This window comes from Chiloscyllium plagiosum, chromosome 26 (assembly GCF_004010195.1).
Source record: "Chiloscyllium plagiosum isolate BGI_BamShark_2017 chromosome 26, ASM401019v2, whole genome shotgun sequence".
Classification (NCBI taxonomy): Eukaryota; Metazoa; Chordata; class Chondrichthyes; order Orectolobiformes; family Hemiscylliidae; genus Chiloscyllium; species Chiloscyllium plagiosum.
This window is the reverse complement of record NC_057735.1, coordinates 38,442,892-38,460,586: the sequence shown is the minus strand read 5'-3', so window position 1 is coordinate 38,460,586 and position 17,695 is coordinate 38,442,892. Positions and strand designations below refer to the sequence as shown.

Genomic DNA, 17,695 nt, shown 5'->3' with positions numbered 1-17,695 from the left:
TTTCTTACCAAATGAACTAGGTGCAGCCACCTAACAGCAGATGCTATTACTGTCACACGTGCACTACTCACAGGCCTTCGCATCCGCTTCTCCCGCTTCATTCGTTCAGCCAAGGAGTCCAGGTTTTTCTCTCTCTATATATTTGTATATCTATTGCTGTTTCTATCCAGTGTTCGTTCTTACATTCTCATTCATTCATGGCTGCCACCCACATTAAAGTATGCATCAAAAATTTTCATTACTGCGAGATACATTTCCATAGTCTGTACTCTCTAATGTACGTCTTAACAGTTCTGAAAATAAATATATTTATTACAAAATACTGTTTGTATCTGTGGTGTTCAATTTGGAGCATTTATGTTTGGAGACAAAGCAAACTAAAATAGAATATCAAGATTTGAATGTGTGCTTGAATCATTTCAAAATTTAACTGCAGTATTTCCCAAATGAAGGCATGGAAATTCTTTGTGATTAGAAGAATTAAATTATGTAGCCTTAGAAATTAGAGCACTGAAGGAGTTCAGCATGCTGGGGCTGGTTCTTCAACCACAGCTTCTTCCGACATCTCTTTTAATTCTTCCTTTTCAATTTAAGTAATCATTCCACGTGGCATTTCAGAGCCAAGGTTAATTTCCTCATTTTCAGTCTGCATTCCTACAGTGAAACTTTAGTTCAAATAGATCAGAATTCTAGTTGCCGGCAACACAAAAGAATAAGATGATTTTCATGAAAGGTTAGTTCACATGTAACTTAGCGATGCTGTTTATACATTTTAAAAGTAACTTTTAGGGGGTCTTGGAAGCAGGCATTGTGTTTAGAACTGTTTTAAATCTGAAATAAATTCTGTGAAATTTATTTATGAACATCTAATTGTTGAAACACGAGAATAGTGAAAAACATATAGACTCATGTGGTTTTATGAATTTTCATTTACATCTATGACCAATGGAAAAATAATTAAATATGTGCAACAATTCTTTTAAAACTATTTAACCGTACTTATCAAATGCTTCGAACTCCCTACTCAGTACTTGCATGCCTTTTTAGTGTCCAGCTCGACCCATGGTTTTGGGGCAATTAGTCCTTAGGACTGCAAACAAATCCTTGTCCCTGTGTTGATTTGAATATAACAGGTGAATCAGTGTGCTTCTGAATTTGATCGATCTTTGATTTTTCAGGGGATGTTCATTGGTTAGGTCACTGTTGGAATATTGCGTGCAATTCTGGTCTCCTTCCTATCAGAAAGATATTGTGAAACTTGAAATGGTTCAGAAAAGATTTACAAGGATGTTGACAGGGTTGGAGGATTTGAGCTATGGGGAGAGGCTGAACAGGCTGGGGCTGTTTTCCCTGGAGCGTCAGAGGCTGAGGAGTGACCTTATAGGGGTTTACAAAATTGAGGGGCATGGATAGGATAAATAGACAAAGTACTTTCCCTGGGGTGAGGGAGCCCAGAACTAGAGGGCATAAGTTTAGGGTGAGAGGAGAAAGATATAAAAGAGACCTAAGGGGCAACTGTTTCACACACAGGGTGGTAAGTGTATGGAATGAGCTGCCAGAGGAAGTGGTGGAGGCTGGTACAGTTGCAACATTTAAGAGGCATTTGGATGGGTATATGAATAGGAAGGGTTTGGAGGGATATGGGCCGGGTGCTGGCAGGTGGGACTAGATTGGATTGGGATATCTGGTCGGCATGGACGGGTTGGACCGAAGGGTCAGTTTCCATGCTGTACATCTCTGTGACTCTATGATAGATCCTCTAAAGTAAAAGTAAGCTACTGTAACAAACATCTACAGAAGCGCTTTTACTACTTTGGTGCAGTTCTTTGCAAACACTGACTGGTCTTTGATTCGACTGAAACTAGAAATTAATCATTACCAGGACTTAATTCAATGTTCACAATCAAAGCGGTAGTTGTTGTTCCTTGCACTCATTACCCACCAATAAGGGCATGGGTGTGACTAAATTGAGCTATGATATATCTAGCCACTTCCATACTGCAATAATATGGAATAACTGCTATTAACACAGTTTGATTCCCCAGTATTTGACACAACAGATAAATAACTGTATAGGCATGTTAATATATCTCTATCCAACTGTCAAAACTTCCTAAATGGAACTTAAATAGCCAAACCACAAAAACCCTCTCTGATGTCACTGAGTTAATCTGGGAAGGGAGGGTTCAATGGGAAATGGATTTTGTGACTTGTCTTTATCAGAACCAAAGAAAAATGGCTGTTACATTAATTTCAAATTAGTTTTTGTTCCATACAAAAGAAAATCAAATGCTGCGATCTATCCCTCATATGCCAAGAGCATTTTTTGGCTTGTAAAGATTCAGTGGACCCAGGGGAGGGGGGATCTATTTGCATACCAATGACCCTCTGTAGCCAGCAACAGATATGAGTCTCACAAGCTTTAAATAAACATTGTAAAATTGATGGAGACAACTGTAGCTGAACCTTTTGTTTGAAGTTTGTCTCACAGTCCAAGGGCTTTTAATCTATTGGTCAATTCACAGGTGTTGAAGCGTAAGTGTACTTTAAATGGGTTATCCTTAAAAATCTGCGCTATCGATTGTGGAAAATGGCATTCTGTTCTCATACACTCTTTCTTTTTGCCAGCTGTAATTTCCTCTTCAAACCCCCTCAACTTACTGTATTTAATCTGGTTCTCATTTGAAGAATTCATCTGACATGCATTATTAAACGCTCAGTTTTTTGGTTCATCAAAATTTCCCCCTCACTCCTTACCCAAGAGGCTCAAAATTTGGCTCCATTACATTTTGCCTTATTTATAAATATCTAACCTGTGCCTCAAACATTTTTTTCTTAAAGATCATTTATTGTTTGACTATTCTTTTCCTATAAGTCTCTGGTTCTATTTTACCGTGTCTATTTTATCTATCTCATCATATTAAAATTAATCTTCTAATTTGGAAATGATATGCTGTCTCATTCCTTGGTCTTTTCCATAACATTTTTTTATCTTTGCATGGAATTATTCTTACATGGGCATCACTGACAAGGCTGGTATTTGTTGTCCATCTCTATTTGCCACTGAACTGATTGAGTCCCTTGGACATATCAGACAGCAGTTCAGAGTCAAACACATTTCTGTGGAAATGGAATCTCATGTAGGTCAGACCAGGTAAGGATGATAGATTTTCTTCCCTAAAGGATATTACTGAACCAGGTGGGTTTTACAATAAAGGGCAATGATTATATGGTCACCATTAGACTAGCTTTTTTAATGCCAGATGTTATTGAATTCAGACTTAACCATCTGCCTTGCTAGGATTTGAACTGATGTCTGAAGATATTAGCTCAGAGTTCTTGATTTGCCAGTCCTGTGATACTACCACTCTGCCACTGCCTGTCCATAATCTAAAGCTTAAATCTTATGCACTTCAATCAAATCACTCCTCATCCTTCTAAACGTAAGTGGAAGCCAGCCCAAAGTCACACAAACCATTAAGAGAAAAATATTCTCCTCTTCTCTAAAAGGTGACTCCTAATTTTAAAAATATACCCTGGTTCTGGATTAACCCATGAAGAAAACACCCTTTCCATAACTACATGGTCAAGATAATTCCGATTCTTGTGCACTTCAATCAAATTACCCCTCATTCTTCTAAACGTAGGTGGAAGCCAGCCCAACTTGTCCAAACTATCCTCATAAGACAACCTATTCACTCCAGATATCAACCTAGTCACCTTATTTAAGAGAATATAAATACATTGAAAGCAGTTCAGAGAAGGTTTAATAGATGAGCACCTGGAATAAAGAGGTTATTGCTGAAGTCTGTGACTTGCTTGAAACGTACAAGATCCTGAGCATCTTGAGAGATTAGAATCAAGAACTAGGGAATCACTCTTTAAAAATCAGGAATCATCCAATTAAAACATAAATAAGGCAAAAACAAAGTCCTCAGAATCGTGAACCTTTTCCTATAAAGTTGATGTAAATAAAATTCTTGAATATTTTTATCATAGAATTGGATACGTTCTTGGTGAAAGAATAGAACTAGTAGAGTTGATTGGGGTAACCAGTGGATGTAGTTTATTTGGATTTCAGAAGGTTTTCAACATAGTCACACAGAGTGATTACTGTATAAAATTAAAGCACGTGGAATTGGGGGCAATGATTGAGATGGATAAAAAATTGTTTAGCAGACAGAAAACAGTGTAGGAATAAATGAGTAATTTTCTGAATGGCAGACAGTGAATAGTGGGATACCACAGGGATCAGTAGTAGAACCCCAGCTATTCACAATGTATATTCATAATTTAGTTAAGGGAGCTATCTACAATATCTCAAAATTTGCAGGTGACGCAAAGCTGGGTAGAAGGGTGAGCTGTGAGGAGGATGCAGTGATGTTGCAATCTGATTTGGATAGGATAAGTGAGTGGGCAAATGCATGGCAGATGCAGTACAACACAGTGGATAAATGAATTATTATCCACTTAAGTGGCAAAAACAGGAGGGCAGATTATTATTTGGCTATAAATTGAGGGGAATGTTCAATGACACCTTGGTATCCTCATGCACCCATTGCTAAAAGTAGGCATGCAGGAGGCAGTAAAGAAGGCAAATTATTGTATATTATTCTTCATAGATAGAAAATCGGAATAGAGGAACAAGAATATGTTATTGCAGTTGTACAGAGCATTGGTGAGGCCACACCTAGAATATTGTGCCATTTGGGTCTCCTTACGAGAGGAAGGATGTTCTTGGTACAGAGGGCATGCAGTGAAGGTTTACCAACTACATTCCTGGGATTGCAGGACTGGTGTATGAGGAGAAGGTGAGTTTATTAGGATTGTCTTCACTGGAATTTAGAAGAAATGGGGAAATCTTTCGGGCTCAGACAGCTTAGATGTAGGAAGGATATTCCCGAAGGTTGGAGAGTTCAAACCAGGGCTATAGTTTAAGGTTAAGGGGTAAACATTTTAGGACTGAGATGAAGAGAAATTTCTTCACGTAGAAAGCATTGAGCCTGTGGAATTTATTACCACAGAAAGTGATTGAGGCCAAAGCTTGTATTTTTAAGGAGGAGACAGGTATAACTCTTGAGGCTGAAGGTTCCAAGTGATAATGGGGGGAAGGTGGCAGTAGGGTTATTGAGCTCGATGATCAGCCATGATCTTATTGAATGATGGAGCAAGATCAAGGAGCCGAGTGGTCTAATCCTGTTCCTTGTTTGTAAATACCACCTGCTCTGTTCGGACAACAGTTCCAAAGGGGAACCAGAACAAGTACGCTGCACTAAAGTATTGTGGTGTTTGTAGTTCCTTCTCAGAACCATATTCTACAATATATTTTTCAGTATTGTAGTTCATTTTGATCAAGGAAAACTATATCTACAGAACTCAGTTCTCATTTTTGGGGAGAAGTCCCATATGGAGTTGTAATCATTGCATTCCAACAGATAAGCAAGTCTGTAGCAATTGCCTCAAGTGTTGCACACAATAGTCTTGAAACACTTTAGTCTTCAACTATGTGTTTCTAAGCTTTTCATGTATATCTACTCCATATAGTAATGTACTGAAGGGACGTTGTTCATTATATATATTTTATTCGCATTCAGTGCTGCTTTCCTATTGGTCATCTGTGAAAGTCTCAACTGGCAAATGGGACAACACCTACAGAAAGTCAGTCCCCAAATCTGTAGTTTGAAGAAGCCCTCATTTAAAACCGTATACGTTGTTAGCATGTCTCATTAGATTTGGATTGCTTGTTATTTGCACATCACAGAAACATTCTGCATTCCAGTATATTTTCATTTTCTCACACTTTTGTCTTGTCTTACCTTTCTAGATTGACTCTATTGAGCAAGATGCTCAATCACATGGCAGTGTGGCATGGATAGCAGACTCTAAGCAGGATTCCAAGAGGACAATCAGTACAAAGTATGAAACCACCATATTCTGACCACCTTCTGCTCCGACTTCTACTCCGTGCCTTTGCACTATGAATCTGTTCCACCTCTCCGCTTCCTAATGCGGTACTCAAAAGCTGCTTTCACTCTCTTACCCAGAAGGAAACTTGTACTTGTGTTTCCTGTGCCGTACTGTATTATTCAACAATAGCTGCCTTCAGACATCCTGGGGATCTTCAGCTACTTAAAAAAAGAAGCTCTGAAATTTACTTGGAAATCTTATTTCATGCCTGAACTTTGAAATAGTCTAACTTCCCAACACTGTGAGCTATTGCACTGTTAATTAATCCACCCAAATGCTACTAAAAGGCATATGTAAATGTTGCATGCATTATTACTTGGACTTGTTGCATCTCCTTCCAGAACCACAGATCTCAGTAGATACTAATGATTGGATGTTTCTACTGATGGATCTATTGTGCTTTTTTAACACATTGCATTTTCTTTTTACTTTGTTTCTTAAACACTGATTTAAGCAATTTCTTAACTCGTGCCTCATCTGAGCTATCTTGCTGTTTGGTTAATTCCAAACTAATTAAAGAAGGATGGAGTTATGGTTTAGCCAAATTGGCTTAAATTAATATAAAGGAAATTTCATTTGTGTTGTAATTTTTTAAGAGTTTCTACCACACAAAAAGAATCAAGATTTCTCTAGTTTGTTTTATTGACCAAGAAAGGCCAAATGACTGCAACCAGATTGGCCACACAATTTTTAAAATTAATTTTTACTTCAGAATGCAGCACGTCTAAAAGAATTGATGTTTTTAGGAAGGTTACTTTGACACGTATGTTTAGACATGTGCCATTTAGCATTTTTAAGTAATTGAATTAGAGAATTTCTCTACTTTTTCAGTCCAGAATGATCAAATATATTGCCATTTCAGAGATTACATTGAGATTAACTATTTAACTCTAGTCTGTTTGTAACAGTTGCATTTTTGACGTCTACTGAATACTCTTTTTAATTCAGAGTTATTTTATTCAAATTATGGATTTTTTTGGGCTAAGTTTCTACCTTATTATTTATGTGCTAAATTTAGGTTGTTGAATCATTCAGATTTTATGAAATACAAAAAAACTTTAAAACATCTGTACCATTAGGATCATCTGCATTGGTTATTTTAGTAGAGTTTCTGTTCACTATTTACGTACACTGTGGACCTATGCAATTGCATGCTATCCATCAGTGTGTGGAATTATTGATTTTTCTTTACCATACTTTGTTTACCTTTTCTCAGAATTATTGCACGTGATATTTTATAACGTCAAACTTTTCAATTGTATTCTTGCCTTTCCACTTTTTATTGTGCTTAGAGGGCTTTACTTATCAAATGAACTGTGTTCTTTCATGGTCTGTAAATGAGGCTCTTAACAGCAATATTTCTTGCCTGCAGAGATTCCAAAACCTTCAAACTAATAACAAATCAGTCAAGATCTATGCAGGAAATAGATAACAACATTTTTGTGCTGAAGGAATGTCTGCATCTAAAATATTAATTTATGTTCTCAATAGTGATTATGACGATTTTAGTGCTTCCAGCAATTCCAGTTTTTGCTCGATTTGCACCATCTTCACTGTCTTATTTTTCTTTATCTAATGAAATGTTAGGTAAATCGAAAGATAAAATGATATTGCATTTCAGGATTTGAGAAATGCTGACCATTGTAACAGCATTTTGAAAATATTCTTTGCACCAGCTATGAATTTCTAATGGCGAGTTGATTTTTAAGAGATTCAGTAACTTTTAGGTTGTTATGATAACAGCTTAATAACAGTTGCAGTTTGCAATAAGCTTAATGTAATTATCTTATTACAATAGTACCTTTCTATAAATATAGTGTCCACAAGCTTTTGCATAAATATTAAGAGTGTACAGGAAAATCACCTACTGGATGCTATTAGATATGGCTATGCATTCAAGTTATCTTAATGATGGATGGCTATTGAATGGAAAAATTTCCAATGTGATCTGTTTTGTACCCAGAAATAACATATTTGGTAATGTTGCATTTACAAAATATGTTGGAATCATTTGCAGCAGAGGCAAAGCAAACGATTGAACGATTTCTAACCTGCCTTTAGCACTAAGAGCAACCTAGTCAGGTGCCAGCAACACCCTTTTTAACTTGTGGTTCACTGCCTCTCATTGATCTCTGCAGCTGTCAAGAATGCTGGCTGCTCCATTTTTCCCTATCCTTTCTTTCATAACATTATGACTCCTTTGCAGGTGACTTAAATGATTTCTGTTCCTATGTCCAAAATGTGCGGTGAATGGGTTTGCCTCAGACTCTCTTACGATCAGTAACACAGCAATATAAATGTACAACTTTTTTGATAACATTATTCTGCTGTCATGGTTAATTCAAAGTCTACAGCTGTCCTTTCTGACTGGTGACCTAATAATATCTGCATAACCAAAGTCATCTCACCATCAGCAAAATATTAGCAATTCATATTGGATTTTGCCAGCTATAGCTTTCATACTGAACCCAGCTATCTGTTCAGGCTGAATCTGGTATCCAAACTGGGGTTGGCCAGCATGATCTGTTGCATCATCATCCTCTGATTTGTTAATTTGGTAATTATTGTCTTCACTGACATATTTCCATACATCCAAATCCCATCCTTAAAGTAAATAAATCCATAACTGTAAGGTCCCTAGCCTTTCTAGCAAAATATTCCATGAATCTATCATGTCAGGATGCTTACAATCCAGATTAATTTCTCGGTCCTCTTTCTACTTTGAATTTAATTTAGTCTTGTTGCATCCTTTGAGTGATTTTCTCCAGCCATATTTTAAAACCACTGGTTTATTTTCCTTGATTCTAGATTATGGCTAATTCCAGTCTATCAGAAAATAATTTTTCATTCACCTTGATTCTGATCTCTAGATTTCCAAATCTCCCTGCATCAGAAGCTACTTAGTTCCGTCACTGTACATTTGGTTCTGACTTCAACCAATCTGTGCTCATTGCTCACCTGTCTGCTTTGTAAAATACTTTTGAGATGTTCTTTTGTTTGAGTGGAGATATAAATGTTATACCTGTAGATATTTTGCTACATCAATGTTTTGGCATCTACGATTCATTCAAACTTGTATTGGATCCCTGAAAATTGAATATTGAATTCTGACTGGATTATGGTGTGTCAGAAATTTAACCTTGAATTACCTCAGCAAGGGCATCAAATACAATTTGTTTAATAATCGAACAGTGCTTTTCTATTGAAGGATATCTCCAAGTATTGTACAGATCAGGATTTATCAAATGTTTGAATTCAATAATATCCATACTAAATAACCAATTTGTATATTATAATGTTACCAGAAAATTAATTAGTTGGAGTTAGGTTTACAAAGATAGTTGTAAAAACTGAAAAAAACTGTGGATGATGTAAAGCAGCAACAGAAATAGAAATTGCTGGAAATTTTCAGCAGGTCTAGCAGTATCTATGGAGAAAAATAAGAGTTCTGAGAAAGGGTCACTTGACCTGAAATGTCAGTTCTGATTTCTGACCACAGGTGATGCCAGACCTGTTGAGCTTTTCCAGCAATTTCTGTTTTTGTTTCTGAAGGTAATTGTATTCAGTTACTTATCCATGTAAAAACAGAAGAGGAACTGAGTGGTCCACTGCTGCTCCAAACTTGTATTTTCAAGAGTAATCACGTGCATCACCTTATAATCAATCCCTCCATGATTTGATTAGGTTGTTTTAAGCTTAAACTGATTTGTTACATCACTGTGACTTAACATCTAATGTTGGAGTAGAACAGGTAGTAATAGGCACAAGAGAAACTTAAGCTATAGGATTTAGTACATAACTAGTAAAGATCATTCAGAATAGGTAGACTGAAGTTCTTGTTGGACTTGAGCAAGTAGTGAGTAGATTTCTGTAATTAAAAGTCATCAGATACATAGTTGGAAAGGAAAGATGAAGAGTGCAAAATCTACTGAAAAGCTAATTTCAAATTCATACTAGTTACCAGATGCGCAATGTTGAACTATTATTTGTTTTTTATTTTCCTTAAGGAATGAGAGGCTAGTTCCAGCATCCTGTGTGAAAATGGATTTGGTATCAAATAGTGTCTTGCCTAATGAGATATTTTATATATACAGATCCAGTAGCAGGAATAGTGAATGAGGCTAATAGCTAATTTAAATTCATCAAAGAGAATTCAAGGTTTAAAAAAATTACCTTCAAAAATAATTACATTAAAACATTGTAAGAACATTTATAACTGTCCTTACTACTGTATATTCATTAAGTTTGCAACTGCCTGAAGTAATGGGGAGACTTTATAAAAACATTGCTACATTTTCAGGTAATTTTTTGCTTTAAAATAATTGGTTATACTATGCGAACTAAAGATGTATACGAGTGTACAAGTACATCTTTAGTTCCTCTGAAATGTTTTTTAAAAGTTTTTCATTTCGGATTAAAAGAAAGATACCATTCCTGTACATAAAGGTAAAACTGTGGGGAAGTATATTTATTTATTATAAATCATATTGGAAAATAATAGATACTTTATGAAAAAATTCCAAAGACCTGGAGATGCTAGGAATAGAAATAAAAACAGAAATTTCTGGAAAAGCCCAGCAGGTCTGGCAGCATCTGCAGAGAGAAAGGACATCTGAAAAAGAATCACTCGACCCAAAACGCTAACTTCCTGCCTTTTCTCCACTTTCTCTGTGGAGAGAAAGCAGGAAGTTAGTGAGTGACTCTTCTTCAGACTGTCCTTTCTCTTTGCAGATACTGGCAGACCTGCTGAGTTTTTCCAGCAACTTCTGCTCTTGCAAGCAGATAACATGTGTAAAGCTATTCTGCTAACGTAATAGTTTATGAAAAATATTCCAAAGACTTACAGAAACTAGAAACTAAAAACAAAAACAGAAATTTCTGGAAAAGCCCAGCAGGTCTGGCAGCATCTGCAGAGAGAAAGGACATCTGAAGAAGAGTCACTCGACCCGAAACGCTAACTTCCTGCTTTTCCTCCACAGATGCTGCCAGATCTTTTTTTTTTTTTTAAATTCTCACTTAAATTGCTTTGTGGGCTGTCATGGAGCTGATGCAACTTGGTATCCCTGGAATTGTCATCTGGTCAGAAATGTGAAGTGAAGACTTTTCCACTTGCTGCCCTTTCTTTGGCTCATCTCCTTCTCTCCGTACAGAGTGTAGCAGTTGTGTGAGCAGGTGCAAATACATGACCATTGCACGTGTCCATTCTTCAAATACATTTACCATAGCTGAAAGGTTAATATTTAATAAACCCACAGTTTGTTTTTCAGTTTGATTTTCTTTGTATTAGTGTGTTACTGAAAATAGAATGAACTGAACTTGTGATCTTTATTACTTTGTTAAAAAAAGTATCCAAAAACTAAAATTTAGTTTTTCACTGATGAAGCATGACTAAATACTAACTTATGACCAATAATAGGCAGTAATTAGATGTAAGGTAACATTTTGACTCCAACCAGAAGTGAAATTAGAAAGATGATGAGAGATAATTGTCCTTTGCCCTTTGAGATGAGATTTCTTCGTGATACAGTGTCACCAATTCTTGGGTTGCAATGTCACTTAGAGGGAGTTTAAATTGGCAGCCATGTTTAAATTTGAAGGGAAGCTACCTACCTACTTTGAGAATACACTTGAGAATAAGCATTTGGAATTGTGTGTTTGTATAAGTATGTATATTACATAGCTATAGAGTCCATATCTCTCTCACTTTTGTAACTTAAGTTCATATTTTGAGTTAATTTGTCATGTTATTTTTCTTAAATTATCTACAAACATTTCTTGCAAAGCTTGCGCACATATGCTTGACTATAATGTCATTCTAATAACGATATATGTTTTGTTAGTATATTTCTATATATAGTTTTTACTGATTCATGCACAGCTGGAAGCATTTGTTTAGTAAGGGAAGCTGAAGCTAAATTTCATTGAACTAAAGCTGGCATCCAAAACATAATTGAACTCTTGCTCAAATATATTTAGTAACAGCCTCTGTGTGATGCTGTAAAGCAGCAATACCTGGACTCTGAAATAACACAATTTATTTACTTCTGACTTATTCAAGAAACCTGTTCTTGTCTATACCTATTGGCAACAAAAATCTTATTTGAATCCTATTTGCAGCTGCACGTCATCATGTAGACCATGGATGTGTTCTGTTTAAATGTATATTTTAACATACAACTAACTTATAATTATTAATAGTTGAAGACTGTATTGTAAATTTTTAACTGTATAGGAATGTGCTGCATTTTAATCATGGTATATTTGAAATTTGGAACTGTTTAATTTCTCCTGTTTCATGAAAATGTTAATTGTCTGTGTGTTCCACTTTTATTTTCCCCTCTTCGTTTAGTTGAGTCCCCCTCTTTGTGTAGTTATCCCATTTTTGCAGTTGAGGTAGTGGAATAATCTGCCTAGTTGTTACATGAATTAGATTTATTTCTGCTCATGTTTCTTGGCTTCCATTTATTCTTCTAATTCCTCTTTATAATTGATATTACACGTTGGCTTAAAACCTTTTCATATATACTCTGAGTTGTTTAAAAATGCAGCAAAAGCATTCAAGCCTAAAAAGGGTCATTTTCTCACCTTGCTTCTATGGAAACCAGTGTATTGTATTGATTATCTTAAATCTTCAACAACTTTTTTTTGTGTACATTTTAAGTTTAACATCATCTCCATTTTATCTCTTTATTTTGACTCTATGTAGCTGAAACTCTGGGGTGAATGTATGTTTACTGGAAATGTGACAATGGGTGCCCCAGATCAACATGAGGGAGTGTTAAAACCATCCGAAAAACAGCATCCCATACCGGTGGGAACATGGAACTGAAGTTCGCTTGTGTAGCAGTGGTTTCCACTTTCCTTGTAGAAGCACAACATCATAAAAGCATTTCTGGGACTTCTTCCTCAACAAGTGCTTAGAAATGATCAAGAAACGTAGTTACTTAATCAAAGAAGAATCATTACAAACTTCACTAATTTACCCTTTGTGAGGATGATGAAGTGGAGCAATCATCTTTAATCTGGCCGATAGCACTTCATCTTATGCAGCAGGAACCAATGATGTGCACTGTCCCCAAAGCTTTAGTACATAAACTGTGACAAAAAGCATGTTTATGTTGGAACGTATTTTCATTAAATCATAGGTTTTTCACCTGTGCATTTTTCCTTCAACCCTTCAGCAAAACAATAGTAATTATGATCATTGGATTATTGGATTCCACAATGGCTGCTGTAGTATGGTTTTAGTGTAAGTTTGTCTAAGCTGCAGTGTTAACCTCCTTTGGAAATGTGGTTATCAATCATTTTAATCTGCTAACATCTCAACTATTTTTTCTGTGTTCAAATTACTGTAATGTGCCAGCATTTTTGCTACTTTTTTCGCATGGAAGAAGCTGTGGGATCAGAATCTTAAGTGTCTGGAAGCACAGTGCTTTTTGCTTCAAGTAGCATTGTATTTTAAACTATGAACCTACATTCAAGTGAAGCCAAATGACACCAGAAGATACTTAGTTAAGCTATGAATGACTGGAAAGGATTTAAAGCAGTGCTTCTGTTCCACAGTAGGATGGTGTCCTTATCAGCCTATGCAAGATCAATTTACAAATGTGAAGAAAACATGTTTTCATGTGAGTTTTGGAGTTAAAGTTCAAGTAGTTTTAAGATGTTCTGTTGAACATAAGATTCTGAACGGTACTTTGGGGTTAAGATTATGAATATGAAAATGTCAGAATACTGTTTTGTTTTCACAGGATAGCAGTAACAGGAAGAACAAGGCATTTTAATAAAGTAAATGAGGGGAATTAAACAATGCCGTTTTTCTGTTGGAATTGTGGAATGGCACAAAAGGGATGAAATTCTATCTATTTATAATTTCATTGTGAGATTTAAAATATTATAAAACTGACTCACCCCCATATTTGTGGCCATTGTGTACAAATGTAAATTTAAGCATTCATGGAATTTTCATTCCGCTTCCCTGAGCCACTCCTTTGACTTGAGTATTTGAGTTGAACTAAAATGAATTCCAAATGGTTAAAACCAATCTCTGCTTTAATACTTGTGTCAACTTTATAAAACTCCTTAGTTGCCACTATGCAACCTTCTACAGCCAAAAGAACAAAATCATATGGTGGACAGCATGTTTTGTGACCGTGATCCCTATAGTTCTATGATTTCCTGATACAAAATTGATTTTGGAAAAGCACAGCCAGTCAGACAGCATCTGAGGAACAGGAGAATCAACATTTCGAGCATAAGCCCTTCATCAGGATTTCTGATGAAGGGCTTATGCTCGAAATGTCGATTCTCCTCTCAGATGCTCCCTGACCAGCTTTGTTATTCAGCAGCACACTCTTCAACTCTGATCTCCAGCCTCTGCAGTCCTCACTTTCTCTAGCAAAATTGATTTTGTAAAGGAGACAGTTAGCAACCAGCTGCCTCAGTGGTGAAATGTTCCATCATGCAGTATGCAAGATATATCCCTATCAAGCCCCCACAACTTTTGCATCCAAGCAAGTAAATGAGCTTGAATAAGTGGCAGCTCTGCGCTGTAATCAGCACACAATGTTCATGTAATTTACTACTAGGATATGTCAACTTATTTTGGGATACTTTGAGAAATTTGATTGCTGCCATTTTATGTAACAGCAAAATTGTTGGACAGTTATATTTCATTCAGCAAACAAATTTAATTGCTAATTCACACTTAGCAAGATATCATGCCATAAGATGGCATTTGATACAAAAGAGTGGCTCAGTGAAGTGGTTTTTCTGAGTATTCAAAAGATGTACAAATAAATAAGCAGCAGTATTTTTAATCTAACTTGGCTGCTTAAATAACTTGAGGGATTTAAAGATTGACAAACTGCTAAACTATTTTGTAGGGTTTTTTTAAAGTTCTTCATGACAGCTTGATTCTGTTTTGACTAATAATCTCATTAAAAGTGCACTAATGGGCAGGGGGTTTAGCTGCTTCACCTAATTTACAATCTGAGTATTATTTTACTGTTGTAAAATTAAATTTAAAAAGAAGATATTTTACTCTGGGTTGGGGCTGTGAATGCTGTGTAGACACTAAGCAGGGCTTATTGGTGTATATCTTGTTCCAAATTTTCGACATTTCTGATGGTTAGCGTTGGATCTAATATGTACTGATGGGTGTTTATTACTTTACCAGTTCTGTATTGAAGTACTTGAAAGACATATTTCTCTGTGTATAAAGTTGTAGAGTCATGATCAAGTGTTGAAACTGGACATATCATGGTACCAAACACTAGGATTGTTGTGCAAAAACTAGACTGACCTCATAACAATACAAGTTTGTAAATATACTTGGGCTTCCAGTCTGTTTTTGTTACTTCTTTTTACCATTATTTGTACAATTGGAAATCAGTGAATAAACAAACCTGAGAAAATGTTTGAATAAGTGTTTAATTTAGATCAAAATTAATAGATTTTTCTTTCCAGCACTGTAGTCATTTGTAATGAAGTTTAGAATTACTTTGTCCCATTTCAGAAGCCACAATTTCAAGATTAAGTCAGGTTGGTTTGCATTTTTCCATATAAGAAAGAACTAAATATCTCAATGATTAGTAACCCCAATTTTCAGACCAGAATGCAACAAACGCAGATTTGGTCATCACTGTTACCAAAAATGTTGAAAGTTTAGCAAAGGTGAAGTTGTGTTCTAGTGTATCAGTCTGAAATAATTTATGGATGCAAGGATCAAAACTATTTGAAGTCTATTAGTAGCCTTTTTCAGCATTAGTTTTGGAAAAACTGTGAAAATAATCTAACTCTATTACATAATCCCAAACACATATTGAAAAATCAAGTGTTGCAGAGTGCAATACTTTTACAATGACTTACATTTGTAGTGCACTAAAGAATTGATAGTGGATCTCCTCATGTGAAAAGAGAGATAGTGGTGCTATGTCAATTACCCATTTGAATCTTTTAAGCCAATGAGCATGGGACAGCTTCCCAAAGTGTCAGGTTGGCCATTGTCCCCTTGCAAGCCTCCATCTGAGGATTGTCATTCTCTCTAAGAACAAAACTTCTATTTCCCTAAGCACCAGATTGATAATCGAGTGCACATGGTGCTATGTAGTTTGTTCACTCACTCATTGGAAAATCGTGACTTATATGATCCAGGTGATCCTTATACCTTTTGTTTCTACTTACCATAAACCTGGAAAGCTAGTTCCTGTAGCAACCATTATATTAGATCTCCTGCTGCGCAGGAAGTACTAGAAAAATTCAGTTTTAAGGAGACTCCAATTTCCTACAGTACCTCATTGAGAAGGAAATATCCTATTGACTTCTTGCAACTAATTCTTAAATAACATAATTTGTTTATAACGTACAAATTTGGCTCCTTTTTTCTTGATTTTAGATCACATAGCGTATTAGAGCTATTTGAAATGTTTAAATCAAATTTTGGGTGACTGCTAAACAGCCAACATTCTCAACCAAGAGGCTTGACTGACTATATACTAGGTCACATCAGTTGTGTTCTGCTAGCTTTTGAATTTCTTTTTTATTTCTTTATTCTGCTGGACCACTTTAACCAGACATTTTCCAAAGTGCTGGTCCTATCTAGGTTTGATAAAATGTTTAGCAATAATGAGGAATTTGGATAACCAAACTGAGCATTGTTCAGCATGGAGATACGTATTCTGTCTTCTATGATGTTTTGTCTTGATGTAGGTAGCAAAAAAATACTTCCCATCACAGATGTCTCAGTAGGTTAGATAAATTTCCAAATGGAGGAACTTTCTCCCCCATGTTTCATTATCTTAGCATTAGTTATGATGCAACACCTCTCCATCTAAGTGAGTCTGGATCCGGGTTGAAGCTACAGACCCCGTAGCTCCATTTCAAGGATCATATCAGCACAATTAACCCCCTCTTTCTGAGCAAAATATAATTTAACTGGAGTTCATCCATATTTTATATTGTATAATCATTTGTGACCATGGGTGATGACTAATCCATTTGCAGGTCCCTTCTCCAATTTTGGGCACTTTCTGAAATGACTTTATTTCCCCAATTATCTCCCATTCTTTGTGCTTTCCTTTCTCCTGATATCTAGTTATTGGATTTCACCCCCTGTTACTGGTTCTATATTGAAACTATCCTATGATCCTCTGTGGACTTTGACTCGTCTCTGGTTACAGTATGGACATATTCAGCAAGAGATGATGCGTTGACCGAGAAGATTCTCCAGTTGTCCCTTCACCTGAACCTATCTTGTGGGTATTTCTTTCTCTCTCCCTCAAACCACATCCCACCCCGAGCCTTTAATTCTCAACTAAATTTTAAAAAATTTAATCTTTACCTCCACACACAGGTACCACTGTTTGCAAGTCATTTTCTCTAAAGATTAGTATCTTTGTGGGATGTTATCTTGCTCTTCAGGTCATAATGACAATTTATCAAGTACGTGTATATGTCTGAAACCTATTCTTTGCATTTTCTCTGTGCATTTCCTTCGTGTTTATTACCTCAAATGTAACAAATCAGTTTTGTGTGCTTACCAGTCTCATCATGTAATGCTTCATGTTCTTGCTTTTTCAAATGGCCTTATTGAAAGGAGGCACTTTCTTTCTTTCCTTGGTTCCAACGTGTCAGGTTTTGGCCAAATCCAAATCCACTTACAATCCAGCATAAAAAAAGGTTCATGAGCAAGGTGTGCATATCTCCAAGAGAAAGATGTCAATTAATT

The 17,695-nt window shown here is 36.0% G+C and overlaps 1 protein-coding gene across 12 annotated transcripts in view; it reads left to right on the top strand.

Annotated features, from left to right (window-relative positions):
• LOC122563265 (ankyrin repeat and SAM domain-containing protein 1A-like) overlaps positions 1 to 14,227 on the top strand; it is a 355,050-nt gene extending 340,823 nt beyond the window's left edge. For 4 of the 12 annotated variants that reach the window (XM_043716912.1, XM_043716911.1, XM_043716909.1 and 1 more), the window contains one exon: positions 21 to 1,234. In XM_043716912.1, coding sequence (XP_043572847.1) covers positions 21 to 386 — 366 coding nt within the window. In that variant the 3' untranslated portion in view covers positions 387 to 1,234. Of the gene's footprint in view, positions 1 to 20; positions 1,235 to 5,824; positions 10,570 to 12,673 lie in introns of those variants that run through there. The other 8 variants (XM_043716919.1, XM_043716913.1, XM_043716918.1 and 5 more) reach the window with 6 other exon arrangements.
• Positions 14,228 to 17,695: the final 3,468 nt, after the last annotated feature.